The sequence below is a fragment of the Austrofundulus limnaeus genome, unplaced genomic scaffold, assembly GCF_001266775.1.
Source record: "Austrofundulus limnaeus strain Quisiro unplaced genomic scaffold, Austrofundulus_limnaeus-1.0 Scaffold5, whole genome shotgun sequence".
NCBI lineage: Eukaryota > Metazoa > Chordata > Actinopteri > Cyprinodontiformes > Rivulidae > Austrofundulus > Austrofundulus limnaeus.
This window is the reverse complement of record NW_013952407.1, coordinates 119227-139505: the sequence shown is the minus strand read 5'-3', so window position 1 is coordinate 139505 and position 20279 is coordinate 119227. Positions and strand designations below refer to the sequence as shown.

Below are 20279 nucleotides of genomic sequence, written 5' to 3'. Positions count from 1 at the left end.
CAAACCTGAGGAAACAGATGTGGCTGCAAACACTCGTCTCCCTCCGTCGATACGCAGCTGACTGTCGACAGGGCCTTGTGTCGTGGTGATCGGGGGGTTAATATTTACAGMTTCCTTTACCAGGTAACGTCTCCAGTTGTGAAACAATGTGACAGAAAATCAGTACGTCTGTGATGGCTCAGCTGTGTTCTCTGCCCCTCTAACATTCTCCTCCAGGAGCTTTATCCAAAGCCCACCTCAAACATGCCGTATGTAGTCTGAGGATGACTCATCCTCGGGAGAAAGAGCTGTATGGCGCACAGGTAGCCTTGCAAATAAACATTTCACCATTTGCAGAGACTACTGAAGTACTTTGCTGACTTAGACTCCGATCCAACTGTCTGCAAATACAAACCTGGCTCTGTTTTTGTTCTCCCGGCGAGGCACGCGGTTCACACAAACGAAGGATCTCATGTGTTCGTGTGTCCCCTCTCACGTAATGACACTGAAGCCACCGAGACTCCGGCACGCCACATTCTTTGTCGTTTTGTTTATTGAAACGGCAAATTTGTCATCGTTGCAGCAATTGCCATGGAGACAGGGTTAAATCCCAAACCTACGGTGCACGCTCGTTACCACAAACTCCCAGTAATCCGGAGACGATGACGACGCCGTGAGTGGAAGGTTTGACTCGTCCTCATGGTCGGATGCTTTGGTGAATATGTCTAATGATCTTTGATTCCTGATGCCTGGTCCCTTCAGCAGCTCTGTAAAACCCGCCTGACTCCTTTTAATTTGCAGTTGCATGAGCTGTTTGTGTTGTAAAGTTTATCATTAGTTAGAGGGGGGTTTCCATTTCAATATGACCTACCTTTGGTGATGTTTGCTTGAGCTTTATCTTTTTTTGTTATTGCCTGCAAACAACAGCTAAATGTTTTTGTAGTAGTTCTAACTTTTTGTTAATCCATTACATATTCTTTATTTTTCATCTGTTCAAATCTAGTTTTTGTGCAGACAGACCCTAATACAACAAGGATTTCTCCGTGAACAGTTTGTTTGGAACATAGTTTTCTATTTTTTTCTAACCCAAACTCAGCTACGCCCACTTTAAAACTTTTCAAACGGCTTGATTTTGTCTGCTGGTTTTGGATAGAAGCCATTTCTGTTTAAGATTGTTTATTCTGTACCATATCCAAAGCGTACGATTGCCCCCCGAGCTCCACCGCTGCCCACTGTTCAGTGTTTTTCCATACACTTATCATCCACACAATGTTTGTTTACACAGCAAAACTCTGTGAAAACCCCACATCACCCTCCACCATGACGCGCACTGGTAACTTTTTATTGCTGCTTCTGTTTTTGTTGCGCAAACAGATCAGTTTTTGTGTTACAAATGTTGTTTTAGTGCCTGTGTGCATCATAACTGCAACTTTTTTTTCATGTAAATTACAGGATAATTCCCCCAATTAGTGTCCCATAAGGTATTTCTGCTTTTAATCTCAGATTGTTAAGGTTTATATCCATCTATCCATTATCTTCTGCTTTTCACAAAGTCGGGTCTCAGGCCCAGCAGCTTGAGCAGGGAAGCCCAGACCTCTCTGTCTCCAGCCACCTCTTCCAGCTCTTCTGGGAGGACTCCAAGGCYTTCCCAGGCCAGCTGAGAGACATACTCTCCAGCGTGTCCTGGGTCTTCCTTGAGGTCTCCTCCCAGTTGAACATGCCTGAAGCACCTCCCTAGGGAGGTGTCCAGGAGGCATCCTTACTAGATGAACCACCTCAACTGGTTCTTCTCGACGTGGAGGAGCAGCGGCTCWACGATGAGTCTCTCCCGGATAACAAAACTTCTCACCCTGTCTCTAAGGGAGAGTCCAGCTACCCTGCAGAGAAAACTCATTTCGATCACTTGTATCCACGATCTTGTTCTTTCTGTCACTACCCAAAGTTCATAACCATATGTGAGGGTAGGAACGTGGACTGATCGTTAAAGAGAGAGCTTTGCCAAAGTAAATCAAGTAACTTGGTGTCCTTTGCCCGGACTTGGGTTACCAGGGCCCCACATTGGAACCAGGCCAGGGGAAGYGGCTCGTCAGCGAACCCCTGGTGGCCGGGTCTCTACCCATGGGACCTGGCCGGGCTCAACCCGAATGAGCCACATGGGTTTGCCTTCCTATGGGTCCAGCACTTGCAGGAGGGGCCATACGAGTCGACTGCATGATGCCATGGGTAGTGGCCAAAGGCGGGGACCTTTGCGCTCTGATCATGTCCTACCAAAACTGGCTCTTGGGTATGGTTTATACCAAAGGTGTCCAAAGTGGGGCCCGCGGGCCAAAATTGGCCTGCCAATCCATTTGATTTGGCCTACCAGCAGTTGTCCTACTACTAGGTTGTTTTCTCCTGTTTTATAAATAAACACTATATTTCCAAGTAGTCATTCCAACCACTGGTCCAACTAGGCTGCAGTGCCAATAATCTTAACTCACAGTAGCCTACTTACTTTATCTTTAAATTATATTAGAATTAAACATAAAATACAAGTAACTACAAGAGACGTTTAGATTAGATTTAAATACACATCTTAGATTTGCACACTTTATAAGACCACAAATACTCAAATTGTAATTTATGAAATGTCCCATGAGCTTTTGCTGCTCGAGTGTACGTGAAACTTTCTGGGGGGGAAGTGGGCTGCTAGCTTAATCATAAAAAATAAAATAACTTTATTTAAGAAGTATTTGCATTTCATGTATTGTATTATTGCATTTGGCCCGCAGCCCTCAGATCGATTTTCATTTTGGCCGTCTCGGGTAAAATGTTTGGGTGCCCCTGGTTTATATGTTGGGAGAATCACAGTTAGGTTTAGTTCTTGTTCTGATGAATCCACCTAATTTGTTTGGATTACAGAAAAAGGCAGACCCTGTCCGCAAACAAAGCATGACATGTTAGTCGGCGCAAAGAATGCAGCCTGAATAAATACAACAAACATAAATGGTTTTTGGTTTTGTCACCATTTAATGTTTTGTTGTAAAAAGGTACACAGTTGTGGTCGTAGCTGCTATAAAAGAAATGAATTACTGAGGGCGCAGTAGGCGTGGAAAAAGACTTTTTCTGTGTTTGTAATGCAACACTTAAGGAGGTCGGTGTTCATGCAGCGCCTTGAAAAGATGTCAAACCCCTTGATTTTTTCCCCCACATCCACTGTTTAATTGTCCGATGGTGAGCACTGAGGATTGTCCTTGAGGTGGAACGTCTGAGGATGGGTGAGGAACCTTGATGGTGGCTCAGAACTGATCTCAGATATCAGGTCTTGTGTTTCCTGGCGCTTGGCTTTGGCTAGCGTGTCCAAAATGTCCCTTAGACCAGCTGAATGTTTGTAGCTCACTTCGCCAACGACTCTGTTCCTCAGTGGAGTTGAACTTTTCGCAGCTGATTGTCTGTTTGCTGTAGCTCAGAAATTTGTGGGAAGGTTAATAATTGTCGTCGTTGCACTTCCAGGACCTAAGAGCAGAACTTTGTCTCGTCTGTTCAGTCTCTGCTGACTTTTAGGCTGTTGAAACGAGGGCTGCACAATATTGGAAAATCTTGCCATGACGATATCAGATCTTGTTTTTTTTCCTCCATTTCTAATCCCTACTTCCTACTCTATATGACCTTTAGCAATTTTGTCAATGCCATCTGCTGTGAGCTTTTCCTGCTGAGACAGTCCTACTGGCTAATTATTGTGTTAGAATGAAAAATACAACTTCAAAACTCTTCAAATACATTCGTCTACTGCACTCCAAGCAGTTCTTGGCGATATAAATATTGTGCACACTGATATTGCGATTTTTTTTGTGCAGCCCTGGTTGAAACGGTCTTTTTTGATTAAATCTAAGCATGAGTCTTTGTGCTGGCATGAAGAAGGAGGAGATAGCTGATGATACTTTCCAGGAAGAGTGAAGATGGCATGAAGAAAACCCATTTATGCCATGGGTTGGTTTTCAGTTTCACATCTGTACCCCAGTGGTGGGCACAGTTCTCCTAAAGCACTAAAGCGCTAATAGGGGAACTAATTTCCTGATTAGTGCTTTGGGGCTTTTTTGCTAATTTTAAAAATTATTAGTGGATTAGCACTTGCTAAATTTATAGGCTAAAGTTAGAAGCACTAACTGAGGTCTATAAATGTTATTGATAAATGTTAATATTAACAGCTGAGGGTGAATATATTAACAATATATGAACCCAAATCCAGCTGTGTGTTAATTATAAGTCTCAAGAGAGCAACATGGCAACATGTGACTCATGTGTGTTGAAGAATGTTCATGGGTTGACTGGGTTGTTTTAGTGCTTTAGAATTAACTTTTGCTAAAACTTTCAGTGCGTTAGTGCTTTAGAATTAGGGGACCTAAATATTTGAGTTAGTGTTTTGGGGCTAGTGGAACTAATTTTTGGATTACTGCTGCCCACCACTGCTGTACCCAAATATTCTCTGGGGTGATTAGCAAACTAAAAGGAGAATTTAAGAGTACTCTAATGAAATACAACACATTCCTGCTCATCTCTCTCATCCAAAGTTATCATAGAACTTATTAAAAAACATTTACATGTAGTGATCAAAAAAAACACGGAGAAAATGTTAAACTCCAGGAATAGGTCCTTTTGTTTTAGTTTTTGCCTGTTTTTCTTCATGAGTAGAACAGCCTGAAGAAACTAATAGTCCAGTGAGATTTATTTTTATTTTATTTATTTATTTATTTAATTTTGTGTCCATCGTCACCAAAGCATGCTCAGTTTTTAATGACAGAACAGAATAGAGACTGCTTTTCTTGCTGAATTTTAATCCAGACCTGACACATTTATCTCTACACTGGCATGAAAAACTGCAGGTGATGTGCATTCCTTCAGAATTTTAGTTGTAAACAAGATGTTTTTTGTTAACACTCAGGAACAGAAGCTCAGCTGTAGAGCTTTAACTGTAAGAAAGTTAGTTGTTGTTTTTTTTTTTTTTTTTTTTTACTCAGAGAACATTAAAGCCCCACACTGCACAGGAGGGTGGACTTACAGCAGAGAGTCAAAGTCATTTAAACACCGACACCACGGACCKTTCATCCGCCCTGCCATTCTTTTTATTCGGGCCTAATTGGATTCGTTTCAGAGGCACATCCAAGTTACACCTACACAGGTGTTTTCATTAGTCCTCCTCTCAGGACTGTGTGGGTGTGTTCAGAGTGAGCTTAACTCACATCTGCATCCCTGTTAGGTTTGATGCACTGGATAAAAGTCGCACGGCAGAAAGTGTGGTTTTTGTTCGGAAAACAAAGAGCACATTTTCTTTTTTTTTTTACCAGAAGGTAAACAAATTTATAATTGTTTTATTGAATTTTATCTGCCCATCCATTTTATTTTCAGTCTGATCAATCAAAGCTGCAGTAATGAAAATGCATTGCTGTTGGCGACAATATTTCACCCTGAGTGTTCATTTTATCCAAAACGTTTCCAAAAACTCCCCTCACTAGTAAAAGTTAGATTTGGTTTTTGCTCTGTTTTAGTCGAGCAGAACAAGGCTTGGATGTCGTGGGTGTGTCTTAGTGAAAAGCTTCATTGTAAATGTTTTGTTTGCCCGTGCTAATACCTGGACTTTTTGATGAAAGAACTGGATATTTTTTAATGCAGCTACTGATTTTTTTTTGTTTTTTCTGCTGATGATTCACTCAGCCGTTCTAGGGTTTGTCCATCAACTGCAGAAACCTGGGTCTTATTGTATATTTCACTTCAAATTCAACCTAAACTGAGGTCTTATCAGCAAGAAACAATAGGTGCTTTAAAGTGAACAATTATATTTAGCCTTGGCCATTAGACCTACTGAAAAAGAAATGTTTTGTGTCCCGATGTCCTTAACTAAAGGACAACGTTTGTCTGTTTCAAATCAAACTCAGAAAGAGAAAAATGTTACATGAATGAAAAGAGAGAGGTTTTATTTAAGGTCTACACTTGAAACAGCTTATGTGAATTTAGAAGAAGTTTCTGGTTTTGTTTAATTAGATAATTAAGGAAACATTGCAGGGTTTATTGCTTCAACAATACTGGTATATTAAGGTTAGAGGACTCTTGTGGTTTTATTCATAGCTGGAGGATTAAAGTTTGGATTTTTGCGGTTTGTTTTAAAAAGCAGAGCTGAGATGCTTGGAAACAGTTGTTAAACTCTGTCATTGGTGAATTAGCTTAATAACAAAACTGAATAACTCAGTCAGCCAGGCTGCCAAAGTATAAAGTCAAAAAGAAATTATGGTATTTATATGAAAACATATACATCTACGTGCAAGTACAACAAATACATTTCTGACTTAATTCTTTACAATTTTTAAACAGTGCTTCTAAATACACATGATTTGTTGACCAAAAGGAGACGCCATGAGTGCTAACGCAAATGTTGGTGAATGGCTTTGGTGAAGCCGACTCCTAAATGTCTCAAAATGTTTGCGAAGGTTTTCAGTTTCCTCGTTTGTCCCAAAATAGTTGCAGAGCTGTCATGGGTGTCTCCAGCTCTTGTCAGTTTAGTTTCCATAATTCTAAAGCACTAAAGCTGTACAACTCCGGAGCTCTCCTATGACTAAAAACATCTGAAACTACAGCCCTGATCATTTAGATCAGTGGTCCCCAAACTACGGCTCGCGGGCCGGATCCGGCCCGCCTCCCCATTTGGTCCGGCCCCCAGAACAATACCAGAGAGCATTTAGTTTTTTTTTTTCATATATGTGTATTTGTATTTGATTATAAAGTTGGACTTTTGCAATAAAATGTTCCTTAGTTATGAACTATTTTCATTATTAACTATTATTAGTTAGTAACTATTTCATACATACACGCATATAACGTGACATCATGTTCCACCCTTCTGTGGTCTGTGCCCCTATRTGGCAACCCCCAGAAAAAAATCCTAAACCCGCCCCTCTCAAAGAGAGAACGGAATAATGGTGAAAAGATTAGGTAAGAGAAAAAATGATTCAGAATGCAGGGCATTTAAGCTGCAGTGGACAAACGATTATTTTTTTGTTCATCTGTCAAGAGGCAGTGGTGGTATTCAAAGAATACAATCTGCGGCGGCACAATGAATCCCGTCACAAAGACAAGTATGATAGCTTGCGAGGCCAAATGAGAGCAAACAAAGTCTCAAAGCTAAAAAGTGGACTGTTAGCTCAGCAGAATACAAACTGTGAAGAACCCAGAGAGGGTTATTTGATTGTGTTTTCTGGAAAACAATATTTTTTTACATTTAGGCACTCCTGCAATAGTCACACTTTTTCTGTTACAAACTGACTCCGGCCCCCCACCAGAGAAGGGAAAAGTTATGTGGCCCTTACAGGAAAAAGTTTGGGGACCCCTGGTTTAGATGATAAATTAGGATTGATGGGAAAACTGGTGCAAATCCGTCAACGTTCATTTCAAAAGTATACTCCAGCAGATTGAGTGTTTGGTCCACTTTAAACGGACCACAATTTGTTTCCCCTGTTCATATGGAGATGTTAATGCACTCATGCGAACCCTGGTGTAGACCAAACAACCGGACCAAGACCCACTTTTTCAGGTGGCCTCGTTCTGTTTCCAAACAAACTTTGGTGATGTTCGCTTCAAGTATGCAAACAGACCTGCCTCGAACCGACAGCTACATGAAACATGCGCCTTTTTGGACTTCACAAACCACCGTAGCTATAAGCAACATGGTAAACATTAGCGTTGCATCACTGTTGATATCATGYAACTACAAACAATAAGCCGTGGACAGACCTGGAGCAAGGAGACTGTGCCTCCTCGGTACTTAGATACACACAGGACTTCCAGCTTTTTAAATAAATGTAAAAAAATAAAAACTTCCATCTTTCTTTCCAGATCTGTGCTCTGTCCCACTAACATCGTTTCTGTCCAACGAGAGCAATGAGGGTCATCCACGTGGCTTTGTTGACAAATAGRCCAATTGGAAAAAAGCACAATGTGAATGCAAACCGCACTAAATTAAAAAAATAAAGTCTGCTTTTGGTCTGGACCAAAAGTAAACTAAAGGACTTTCCTGGTGTGAATACCCCATAATTCCTAAATGTAGGGTAGTTTCTGAGGCGGGTACAAAACAGGCTGATGTGAAGAATAAGAGAATGTGCATGGACAGTACTACATGAATATAGGCAGTGATTTCCAAAAACTGGCTCCTTAAAATGAGTCTTTGGTTGGTTGCCTTGTTGCAAAGACTTTAAATTGAGTAAGACTGCAACTGAAAATTTGCCTGTGGACTACACAAATGAGAAGCTGTTTGAGAACCAAACGGCATTTACTTTGTTTTTGGGTTAGACTGAGCCAAAAGATCTGGATACCCCCAAACATATAGTTTTTTTTCTGCTTGGCCTCCAGAGGAGTTGGACACTTTTTTCTCTCTCTCCCAAACCTGTCCCTCCTTCCCTGCTTTGCAGCTTTTTCAAGCCTTTCTTCTACCTATCATCCGAAAACAAAACGAATTAATGATTTGGTCAACTGGTCTCTGAACGAACCTACGACCTATTTATTCCACATTAAGATTGGGACAGGGGGAACGTAGCTGTCCCAGTGGAATAGTTGCTGCTGGTCGGGTCACTGGTTCTTGGGGCTGGAACCTGATCTGTTTGGCGTCGCTTTCCATCGAAGACGTGGAATATTTTTACATATTTGGATTTATGATAACTGGATTTCTGCTGATCGGCAGAGGTGGATTTCTGGCTTATCAGAAAATGAAAGTGGTCCTGACAGCAGCCTGGGCCTGTGAGAGGCTGTCAGGAACCATGGGTGGAATCTCCCGTACTGGTAACACACAGACTCAGATGTTGGGGGAGATAAGTCGCAAACTGGGTGTGATTCTGACTAGAATCGTGGCTCAGCAGCGTGCCCATGAGGAGTAGGATTACACCTGGGTGAAGTTTCAGATGAAAAGAGGCGAGAATGTGATGAAATTTTGAACATTTTGCCTTTTTTTGGCCATTTCAGAGATGCAGTTAAGACTGTAAAGCGGCAAGAAATTCGAGGCCGCTTGTCCCAAAACAATTGTGTTTAACTTTCGGATCCCAGCAGCTGCTGGCCTTGGTCGATCAGCAGTTATCAAAACTTCCTGGGAGGATATCTCAACAAAGTCTTGATTGCCCTGCTCCCTCTCCCTGTATCATTGGTGTGGACCAGTCTGAAGGCCGTGGTGGTGGTAAGGGAGGAAGGGGAAACTCTAAACTCTTCTGAACTGAGCTTGGGAGGGTAAAATCTGGTTTCTGGATTCTGACGGGTCTTGGATTGGTTCCAGCATGGAGTATAAACCTGGAACGTCACTGACTCCACTGAATCCCGCCCCCGTACCATGTGTTTGATCCCCAGCCCCCTTCCCTCCTTAGCTGTCTTGCGCTTGCAAGTCGTTTTTTTTTTGTGCATATGATTCTGTGTTTATGAGTAAATATGGGATCAGAGCAACTTTTTTAACTCACCTAGCTCATTGTGTGTTTTATTTTCCAAGCTGCAAAYGGTAGCGCGACCATGTTGTGCAAGACCTGTCCCTCCGTTCCTTCGAACGGTAAACTGTAATTTAGTTCTGCATTGCATCTTTAATGTTGTGTGTGAATGACAATAAAGCTGATTATGATTCTAGAGAACTGTTTCATATGATGAAACACAACTGGAGCTCAAGATCTGGAAATGGATAGTTGTGAATTACGAATCTTGAATAAATTTAAGCCAGAGCACGTGCAACAAATGAACTGATGCTACAAAAGAAAACTAATTGAACCAAACTAAGAAAACAGTGGCGTGAAATGTGGCGAAATCCAGAGAATTCGGGATACGTTGGGGATCTTGGTGTACAATTTTAGAGCCGGTTGTTTCGTTTCTTTCACACCTGAGCTGAAAGAGATGGGTCATTTTTGTTTGAGCTGAGCCGAACAATACAAATCCCAGAATAGAAACAGAATTCCCGTCAATATCGGGCAAAATTAAACCGACACAAAACAAAACTGAAGTGAGAAAAAACTGATGAACGGACGAGAGAAACCTGGGACTGTGAATGCTCAGAGGGACAGGAGATGAGTAACAGGTGTTCCAGTTACAAACCTAGAGCAGGAAGAACAAAGATGCGACAAAATAAAACAGGAAGTAAAGGCGCTACGACGGAAGAAGTTAAACGGAAGGAATCCAAAACCTAAACCTAGAAATGGAGACAAACTGTTCATTTTGTGATAGTTTATTTTACACACTGACAGAGTTTTGTCTTTGCATGATCTGATGAAGTGTTTTCAACATTCAAAAGCTTGTTGTGAGTTTACGGTTTAATTCGTGATCATGTCGGCTTTTATGCGAGTGTTCATGGTAGCGTGAAGCAGCACACCTTTTCAGATGAAGTGTTACCATGGATATAACTCTTGCTGTATGTGGGCTGGAGTTCTGCAGATAGAGGTTAATTAAATTTTCTCCTACCTACCTTTGGCTTAAGTTTTAAAAACTTACAAAAAAAAGAGAGAGAGAGAAGAAAAAAAGACAACAAAGACATGATTTATGTAGATCCAACTTAAAAATGAAGCCACACTTGTTGTATCCCCTCCGCTTTTTTGTGCTTTTCTTCAACTCACCTTCGTAGCAAAMACGCCTAATTTACGACACAGAAGGCTTCGTGATTGAATGACAGGAAGCCCAACTTCCAGGCCCGAGCGCTCGTTTCATTTAAAAACACACGTGCCCAGCCTCAAACTGACTTTACATTCAGCCCTCGGTCTTTGTCTTCGCCTCTACTTTCACTCATCCACAAACAACAGGTCTCTCTCCCTTTTATTTCACCTTTTCTTTCTATCTTGCATGATTAAAAAACAATATCCAGCTTATAAGCGCAACTTAGGCAGACACCCACACTCATTTGCAGTGAAAGGCAAATGACCCTGGTGATGAGTCACTGCATTCACTCAAAGCTTTTATTTTTTCCTTTCTTTTTTTTTCTTTCTTCGACACGCTGAAATATTTTAAGACCGATCCAAGTCTTGGTTTTTACAAATGTGAATTATACATTAATATGTATACTTACTGCGTGTACCGTTTAAAGTTTAAATACTCCTACTCAGTGAAAATATTTTAAAAAGAAAAGAAAAAAGAGCAGATTTGCAAAGTTTTCATCAAAAAAATATTTTTGTTCCTTCAAACATCTGAATTTTTTTTATTTTGATTATTGTGTGGAAACTTGTAAAAAATAGAGATATTTTAGTTTGAAGGAGGTGTACAGATGATATTTGTTTTATAAAGACTTGTTTTTCTAAGTATTTTGTTCAGTTTTTTGTCATTTGAATCATCACTTTAAATTTTATTTTATATTTGTTTTTGTGGCTCATTGAAAGAGGTTCCCACCCACACTTCATGTCAACATCTAACAGTTATATCGTTATAAAATAATCTAAATTAACCTTAATTAATTCCAAATTCAACAGAAACAGCAACTGGGGAAAATAACCTCCGTTGCAGAGTACTAATAAATATATACAGCGGGTAAAATAAGTATTGAACACGTCAACATTTTTCTCAGTAAATATATTACTAGAGGTGTTAATGACATGAAATTTTCACCAGATGTTGGTAACAACCCAAGTGATCCATACATACAAAGAAATCAAACCATAAATGTCCAGAAATGAAGTTATTTGTAATAATGTGGAATGGCACAGGGAAAAAGTATTGAACACACTTACTGAAATTTATCTAATACTTTGTACAAAAGCCTTTGTTGTCAATGACAGCTTCAAGATGCCTCCTGTATGGAGAAACTAGTGGCATGCATTGCTCAGGTGTGATTTTGGCCCATTCTTCCACACAAACAGTCTTCAAATCTTGAAGGTTTCGTGGACCTCTTCTATGAACTCTGATCTTTAGTTCTTTCCATAGATTTTCTGTTGGATTCAGGTCAGGTGATTGGCTGGGCCATTCCAGCAGCTTTAGTTTCTTTCTCTGAAACCAACTGAGAGTTTCCTTGGCTTTGTGTTTGGGCTCATTGTCTTGCTGAAATGTCCAGCCACGTTTCATCTTCATCATCCTGGTAGATGGAAGCAGATTTTTATCAAGAATGTCTCTGTACATTTTTCCACTCATCCTTCCTTCAATTATTTGAAGTTTGCCAGTACCATATGCTGAAAAACAGCCCCACACCATGATGTTCCCACCTCCAAACTTCACTGTTGGTATGGTGTTTTTGGGCTGATGTGCAGTGCCATTTGACCTCCAAACATGATGTGTATTCTGGCATCCAAACAGTTCAGTGTTGGTCTCATCTGACCAGACTATATTCTCCCAGTATTACACAGGCTTGTTTAAATGTTGTGCAGCAAACTTTAAAGGAGCTTCAACATGCTGTTTCTTCAGCAGTGGAGTCTTGCGTGGTGAGCGTGCATACAGGCCATGGTGGTTCAGTGCATTACTTATTGTTTTCTTTGAAACAATCGTACCTGCTAATTCCAGGTCTTTCTGAAGCTCTCCACAAGTGGTCCTTGGCTCTTGGACAACTCTTCTGATAAATCTTTTCACTCCTCTGTCAGAAATCTTGTGAGGAGCACCTGGTCGTGGTCGGTTTATGGTGAAATAATGTTCTTTCCACTTCTGAATTATGGCCCCAACAGTGCTCACTGGAACCTTCAGAAGTTTAGACATTCTTCTGTAACCGATGCCATCATTATGCTTTGCAACAATAAGGTTGTGAAGGTCTTGAGAGAGCTCTTTACTTTTACCCATCATCAGATGGTTCTTGTGTGATACCTGGCCATCATTTGGGACTGAACCAGCTGATATTAACTTGCACTGACAAGGGGCAGGCTTGCTTTCTAATTACTGAGAGAGTTCAGCTGGTGTCTTGGCTTTCCATGCCTTTTTACACCTCCCTTTCTTCATGTGTTCAATACTTTTTCCCTGTGCCATTCCACATTATTACAAAGAACTTCATTTCTGGACATTTATGGTTTGATTTCTTTGTATGTATGGATCACTTGGGTTGTTACCGACATCTGGTGAAAATTTCATGTCATTAGCACCTCTAGTAATATATTTACTGAGAAAAATGGTGACGTGTTCAATACTGTTTTTACTCACTGTATTTTAAATTATTTTACAATTAAGTTCACAAGTTTTCACACACTTAAAAATGCTTGGTTCAAGACATTAATTTGTAACCCAATGTTGGGTTAAATTTGGATCGATACAAGATGACGACGGCATGTGGCCGAAACGCGTCCTGTCTTCTGCCCTTATTAAAACCAAGGTATTTTTTGGAGTGCTGGTTATCCCAGTTTTTTTATTTTTTTTCATTTGGATAAAACCAGCTTGAGGTAGTTTTAACTCAGCAGGATTTTTGCTCAAAGTTAATGTTTTGTGATGCAGTGTGGTCTAGATTTATGCTTGCCTACTTCTGGTTATAAATACATTTTGGTTAAGCAGTGTTTGTATCTGTTTCAGTTGTGCTCTGCAGTCATTTCAACATCTGGCAACATTACGATGAGACCAGTTCACTATCAACATAAAATACAAATAAAACTCATTCATAAATATGTTTGAATTAGTGGCATCCCAATAATGATACTGGTATCGTTATTTGGCCAAGTACTCGTTCAAAATGCCCCGATACCAAGTACCAATACCTTTTTTTTAATGGAGATTTACATTTTAATTCAACCTCCCTTATCCCTAATTTACACTAGATGCGGTTCCGCTCCACTGTGCTGCGGTCCAACCTCCACAGCAAATCCACAGCCATTCTAATCAATGAAACTGACTCCCCACAGCGGTGCGGTGCTGAGCGGACGGCAATCCGCCAAAATGACATCCAATCCTACTTTTGCCGGACGCCTGAGCTGCTCCAGAGTCAATCTATGAAGGTCACATCACACCAACATAAAAAGGACCAAACACAACATCTGTATTTTCAAAATAAGTCACCAAAAGGCGGAATAATTTTGTCAAAATCCCAACTATATTAATAAAAATGGATATATTTCTACACAAATGCTGTCAGAATGTATGGTTCTGTTTGGGAAGCAGATGGCAACATGGAGCATGAAACACATATACACACACAATGATTGGCTGCTCCGCTGCATCTTGTATTTATGGAACAAGAGCAACATGCTCGAAGTAAAATTACCTAAAGTATCGATCCAGCAACTTTAGCATCGACACGGTCCAAAACCAACATTAATATCATAGGTTTCTGTGGCTTCTCAGTCATCCAGGACATGGAAAATTAAAAGAACAAAGATGAAGCGACTGGACTTCTGTAGCTGAAGACGTGGAGCTAAACGTATTTAAACTGCGTGACTTGAGGTCAGTTTCTTTATTATTACTCGGATCCGCCCGCTCACCCCCTCACTGGAATAAAAGTCAGAAAAAATTTGACATAACCGTTCAGACTGAGGTCGCTTTGAAAAACATCAGGTATGTGTCCAATTTAAAAACAGATATTAAATAAAAGAAATGTGTTTTATAGTCTTTGTGTAATGTTTAAGTATTCGGTTTCGGTACTTGGCATTGGTGAGTACCTGAAGTGTTCATACTTGGTTTGAGAAAAACCAGTATCAGGACACCCCTAGTTTGAAATTAAAGTTAAATTTAAAAAAGTACAGGAGGTTGCTATGAATGTATTTGAGCATAGGCCGCCCAATGTTACAAACTGAAAGGCCAGACTGTATTCGCACCGACCCAACCACTGGGTCAAACCTTCTCACCCAATATTTGGTCAACCTGATCTATGAACCGAGAAAGTTACCAAAACAACCCAGCAGTTTTCAAAGTGTGAAAGAACAAAGGTGCAGGTGACGCTTGTTTCAGGACTGCAAACATCAAAACAGTCCCGGCAGCCAAAACAGACAATGATTTCCTGTCAACAGTGAAACGTGTCCATTCTGTCTGACCACAGTTTGTTTGAGGCTCTTTGCTTACAGAGGAGGAGAGAAAAAAACGAAGCTGAATAAACCTGAGACTCATTTTTTGGGCATTAGGCCTGAGGGCTGCAAGAGTTATCTGACTGCATCAAGTTTACTTTGTTTAAGGGAAGAAAGAGCGCATGGGGGAGGGAGTGTAACGGGAGTCTTTAACAGGGAGTAAAAGGGACTGAAAGGATTTTTTTTATCCAATGATATTGTATATCTGTCCAGACAAAAGCACACTGCAAACCACCAGAGAGCAAAGCATGTCATCTGAATAGTACGTCTTCTTTGCAGTGTTGTACATCCAAAGGCTTTGTGCTAATGAATTTGGATGGTAGGAGGCATAAAGGAGGCAGTTTGTTCGCCCCTGACAAGTGTGCTTTTATTTGTGGCGGCCCTTTGATGTATAGAGAAACTTTGGCTGGGATATCCCTTGCAGACAAATACACAAGAAATTCCACTCCTTTGTATTATCTTTAACAATTCCCTCACCATTCACTGTGAAGCTTTTATTCCCTTTAAGGCCTTTTATTTTAAACTTTCAGCCCACTGTCTGTCTGTCACCTGTAATCGGGTATCTTGTCTGACTTTGGGGGGGATGGGATTCATTTGTAAACAACTGCTAAGGTCCAGAGGAAAATGTCCAGAAAAACAGATAAACAATATTATCTGTAAAAGAAAAAAAATTAAGGGTGAATGACTGATGAATAAATTACCTTTACCATAAATGTTATAGCAAGCAGAACAAAAAGTATACAAAACCATGTGGAAAAYCTAAAACGAGCGAAACAGTAGCACTAAAGTCAGCAAAATTAGCTAAAAGCAAAAATTAACAAAGTTGTAGCAAAACTTTAATTTTGTAAAAAAAAAAAAACTGTTTTTGAAAAAACAGCAGAAAAATAAAAAAAAAAATACCACAACTATTGCTAAAGGCTAAAACTAAAAACCTGAAAGCTCACTTTAACAAATCCATAGCTAGAAGTTGAAATTAGCAAAACAGTCGCTAAAAGATAAATAGATTTTATTTATTGAGAAGCCAAAATTTAAAAAATGTTGCTAAAAGCTTGGTAAAGCAATAGCTAAAAGTTTAAATTTTTAAAGCAGTAGATACAGGTAAATCTGACAAAACTGCAGAAAAAAGCTGAAACTACCAAAACCATAGCTAAAATTGACAAACCCTCTGCTAAACTCTCACATTAGCAAAACAGTTGCTAAAAGCTAAACTTATTGTATTTATCTGGAGTGCTAAAATTAACAAAATTGTAGTTAAAAGCTTAAATTTATAAAGCAGTAGCTATTGGTAAATCTGACAAAACAGCAAAAAAACTGAAATTACCAAAACCATAGCTAAAAGCTAAAATTAGCAAATCCATATGGCTGAAAGCTCACATTAGGAAACCRATAGCTAAAACTAGCTAAAGTCGTCTGGAGCTAAAATGAGCTAAACTAATACTAAAGGGCTAAATTAGCAGCAAAATACCAAAATTAGCCTAAATGAAAACAAAAACTGACAAAAAAAATTATAGAAGTGCATCATTATCTGCACATATAGGCACAGTTTAAAGCCTTGACTGCATTTTAGATTTTTAGCAGCAGTTTTATTTTAATAAAGAAATATCCTAAATAAATGAATAAATTATTTTTAAAAAATTTGCTAGTAGGTGCATTAAATTAATTAGCAGTACATGAAAACATGACGTAAGGATGATTAATTTGACACTGGTYTGTTTTCCTTAATGCTGAACAAAATTCAACACAGAGTTTAAGTTTGATAGCTTTAAGCTAGCCAGACAGGAAATAAAATGCCTCCATGACACCTGAATGAGTGAAGCAGCCTAGCAGCTAATGCTAAGCTACTTTTATGTGTAAACATGTTAAAATTGTGTTTTCTGGTAATTTGGTTTTCTGGTGAACAAGCGGTGCAAAGTTTAAATATACAGTAGGCGTTATTTTTTTTWAAATAAAATATCAGTGTTATTAATGTGGCTGGGGATAAAAACCGCCRGGTTCAGACTTCTTTGACTGTGAAACAGCACCTTTGGCAGATGTTCTGAAAAGCAGCGCAGGGATTTGAACTGCCAGCGTCCAAGTTACGAGCTTCCACCTGCTGTTCAGACTTCCGCTGCTGTCTTTCAGATCASAGCCAGTAATAGAGCTAAAACTCTTGACCCCACCGTTCCTGGGTGCCCATAAGTGCTTAAGCAGATAAAGATTATTTTCCTCTCACAGCTATTTTAGTATGGGGGTCAGAAAAGGGCTTTTACGTAAAATACTGGGAAAAATATAAATAAATGAAAACAGTCTTGTTTAAAGGCTGCTGGGAGTTTGGCTTTTTTTTTAAGTGGTTTAAACTGAAATTCACTGTGAGGAATTTACACTACTATAGAAACCTAAACACAGGCTAAATTTCTTGTCAAACATTGTAGTAATAAAAAAAAGGGTCTATTTTTAATTTCATACATGTGAAAGAATCGTTTTGGGGCCACGGTTCAGTGATCATCAGCCTGTTCTGCCTTCTTGTGAGCCTAAATCTTCAACATGAATTCTGTTTGAGCATTTCCAACCCATCGGAATAACTTCTACACATCTGCAAGCTATAAGAAATAACCACACATTTTCTCTTTTATTGTCACAGTCAACTTTTCAGTCACTTGTTACATTCCAGTCCGTCTGGCCTCTTGAGTCAGGGGCCAGCGTGGATCGGAGTGAACATTACCAATCAAAAACAATCAGTCTGAGCTCACAAATGTATTGTTTCTCCTCTTTTTTGTTTTTATTTTTGCAGAGTTCAGAGAAAAATCTGGGCGGGAGGGACAACCATGAAATGTGAGCATCTCTGGCAACGTGCGTTACACTCATGTGCTGCATCGAAGGTCAGTGCTTCTTACTTCTGTGCAATATTTGAGCATAAAGGGGCTACCATCTGCAGGGTTGCCGTGCATGCAAAATTTCAGGTCACCACCATTGGGAACCGATAATGCCTTTGGCTAAGCAACAACATGCAAATGTATCTATTCAAATCTGCACCACTCTGAGCTTTCACACACACACACAAAGCTCATTTTAAAGCAACAAACTGCAGAACTAAAAGTCATTTCTGTCGCATTCCTGGGGCAGTGTTTGATCCGTTTAGATTTTTGTTTTTGCTTTCCAAAGTCCAAACTTTTGTGCTTACCCTCCCTGTTCCGGCTGTAGTTTGGCAGCCTCTCAGCCCGGTGGCAGGCCCAAGATTACCCGTCTCATTCGGGCGGTCATAAAGATCCTGGCAGACAGGCTGCATCCTCCAACTCCATGCTGTCGTGCAGACAGAGGTTAGTCAGAGTCAGGAGATCAATGCCCCCATATGTCACACCCAAGAGCTACAGATTCCCACCCCGGGCTCTGAGAGGCAGAGTTTACATCGTCGCCTGGCATTTAACGAGTACAAGCTAAAGGAAAAGGACAGATGATACTGTGTGCGGCATGAGCCAGAAAAGAAAACCCATCAGTGCCACGGCGGCGCTTTCAGTGTAATGTCAGCAGGCTGCGAGCTGGGGCAACCCAAATATCACTCATCCTGACGCTGTCCGTGACACTATACATAGAACAGCAAAACTAGCACAAACGCAGCGCTTCGTGTGAAGTATGGTGGCGGCAGCGGGGCCATTATTTACGGGCTGCGTTACTTTCCGACGACCTGAGCTCTGAGTCACCACCCGATAATTAATTCCACACTCCAAAGAAATATTACGAAGCCGCACTTACAGAAAGCCAGATGTACGGCAGGGAAGCACAGTGTCAACAGGGTGACGGCACTCAGCCACTTCAACGGCAATTACGGCTCGTTATTTTTGAACAAAATCGAACCTTTGTGTTAATTTCTGTTATCTTTTTAATACTCGATCTGTTAAAATTTTCCCTTAAATCCTATTTATTTGAACATCAGTGGGAAAACATCAGGGGCTGGAGGTGCAGGGTGTGTAATGTTGTTTTTCTGTCTGCTCTTTGCTCGTCCCGGAGCTCAACTTCCTGTAGATACACGAGGTAAAGCTGGGATCTGACAGTAAGAGATAACCTGCTTCTATTTATAACAGCAGGTACTAGTAACTGATGACGTGGGGGCACATGTTATCAATATTTATGGAACAAAGATTAAGACAGAGTAATGATGCACGCAGCCCAGACTGGATCCATCCACGCTTAATAGTTGTCATTACATCGAAGAGGAGGAGGAGGAGGAGGAGGAAAGCACTTATAGACTCAAAGTTTTCGGCTGGCACTCTCCATTTTAATAATGATTCCAGAGACCTGATGGGGCCCAAATGTGATTAGCAGATGTAAACAGGAAAGTATGAAGACTGCTGTGTTAAAATGGCTGTTTTTTTTTGTTTTTTTTTTGAGGAATTATTTTGTCCAGGTGTTACTGACGGAGTTTATTTGAAGGCTTCAGAAACCCAGCTTCTACTTATGCTGGGTAAATATATCATTTATACCACTCTCCCAGTGTTTCTCACAACCATTTTTCTCCAAATGTATCTCATGTCGCTCCTTGCTCAAACATTTTATGGCTCCAATTCAGTAAAAGTTGTTGTGTAAAATGATAATAAAAACAAAACGCATTAATATGTAAATCCCAAAACCCAAAATGTGTTGTTTACAGTGGAAAATTAGGCAATGTTTTTTAGGAAAAAATAAGGTAATTTTTGAATTCTGTGGTGTTACCGCATCTCAAATAGTTTGGACAAAAACATATTTATCAATATGAAGCTTCACTTTTTAAAATCATGTCTTGTCTGATGAGTTAAGCTGCTCGACAGACCTCTTCTGTGCTGGATGGGAGCAAATCTTGTTCTAAAACCTATTTATGCGTTTCTGATTTGATGCTGCCTTTCCAAATGTGTAATGCACCCACATACCATCAGAGAGGCAGGCTTTTTTAACAGGTCATATGGTTCCTCTCTTCTTTAGCATGGAGGACATGGTGTCCATGATTTCCTAAACATATGTCACCTTTTGATTCACCTTCACGGTTCATTTTAAATCAGCTTTGGTTCAGAGAAAACGTCTGTTGTTTTTGGATAGTGTTTCCCTGTGAGTTCTTTTTTGCGTGATAGAGCTTTGTTGGCGCAGTGAACTGTGTTTACTGACTGTGGAAGTTTTCTTAGTCCGTACTGTGATCTTTAAAATAAAATCAGACCTGTTTTTAAAGGGGACAAATCATAAAATCCACCTTTTTAAARGTTAAATACATTTTGTTGTACTTAGGCTGCGTCCAAAACGACAGGCCGGCTCCTCCGAAGGTCGAATTTGTCGGCCGCATACGTCACAGCGCCGCGACGAAGGCCGTCCAAAACCGAAGACTCCTCCGATGCGGCCGACAAATTCGACCTTCGGAGGAGCCGGCCT

At 40.2% G+C, this 20279-nt stretch overlaps 1 protein-coding gene across 2 annotated transcripts in view; it reads left to right on the top strand.

Annotated features, from left to right (window-relative positions):
• The first annotated feature begins 587 nt into the window (after positions 1–587).
• The window catches only part of bdnf (brain-derived neurotrophic factor), a 37596-nt gene continuing 17904 nt past the window's right edge, over positions 588–20279 (top strand). Inside the window, exons 1-2 of one of the 2 annotated variants that reach the window (XM_014026005.1) lie at positions 588–694; positions 17680–17767. In XM_014026005.1, coding sequence (XP_013881459.1) covers positions 17714–17767 — 54 coding nt within the window. In that variant the 5' untranslated portion in view covers positions 588–694; positions 17680–17713. Of the gene's footprint in view, positions 695–17679; positions 17768–18089; positions 18481–20279 lie in introns of those variants that run through there. The other variant, XR_001311787.1, reaches the window with a different exon arrangement.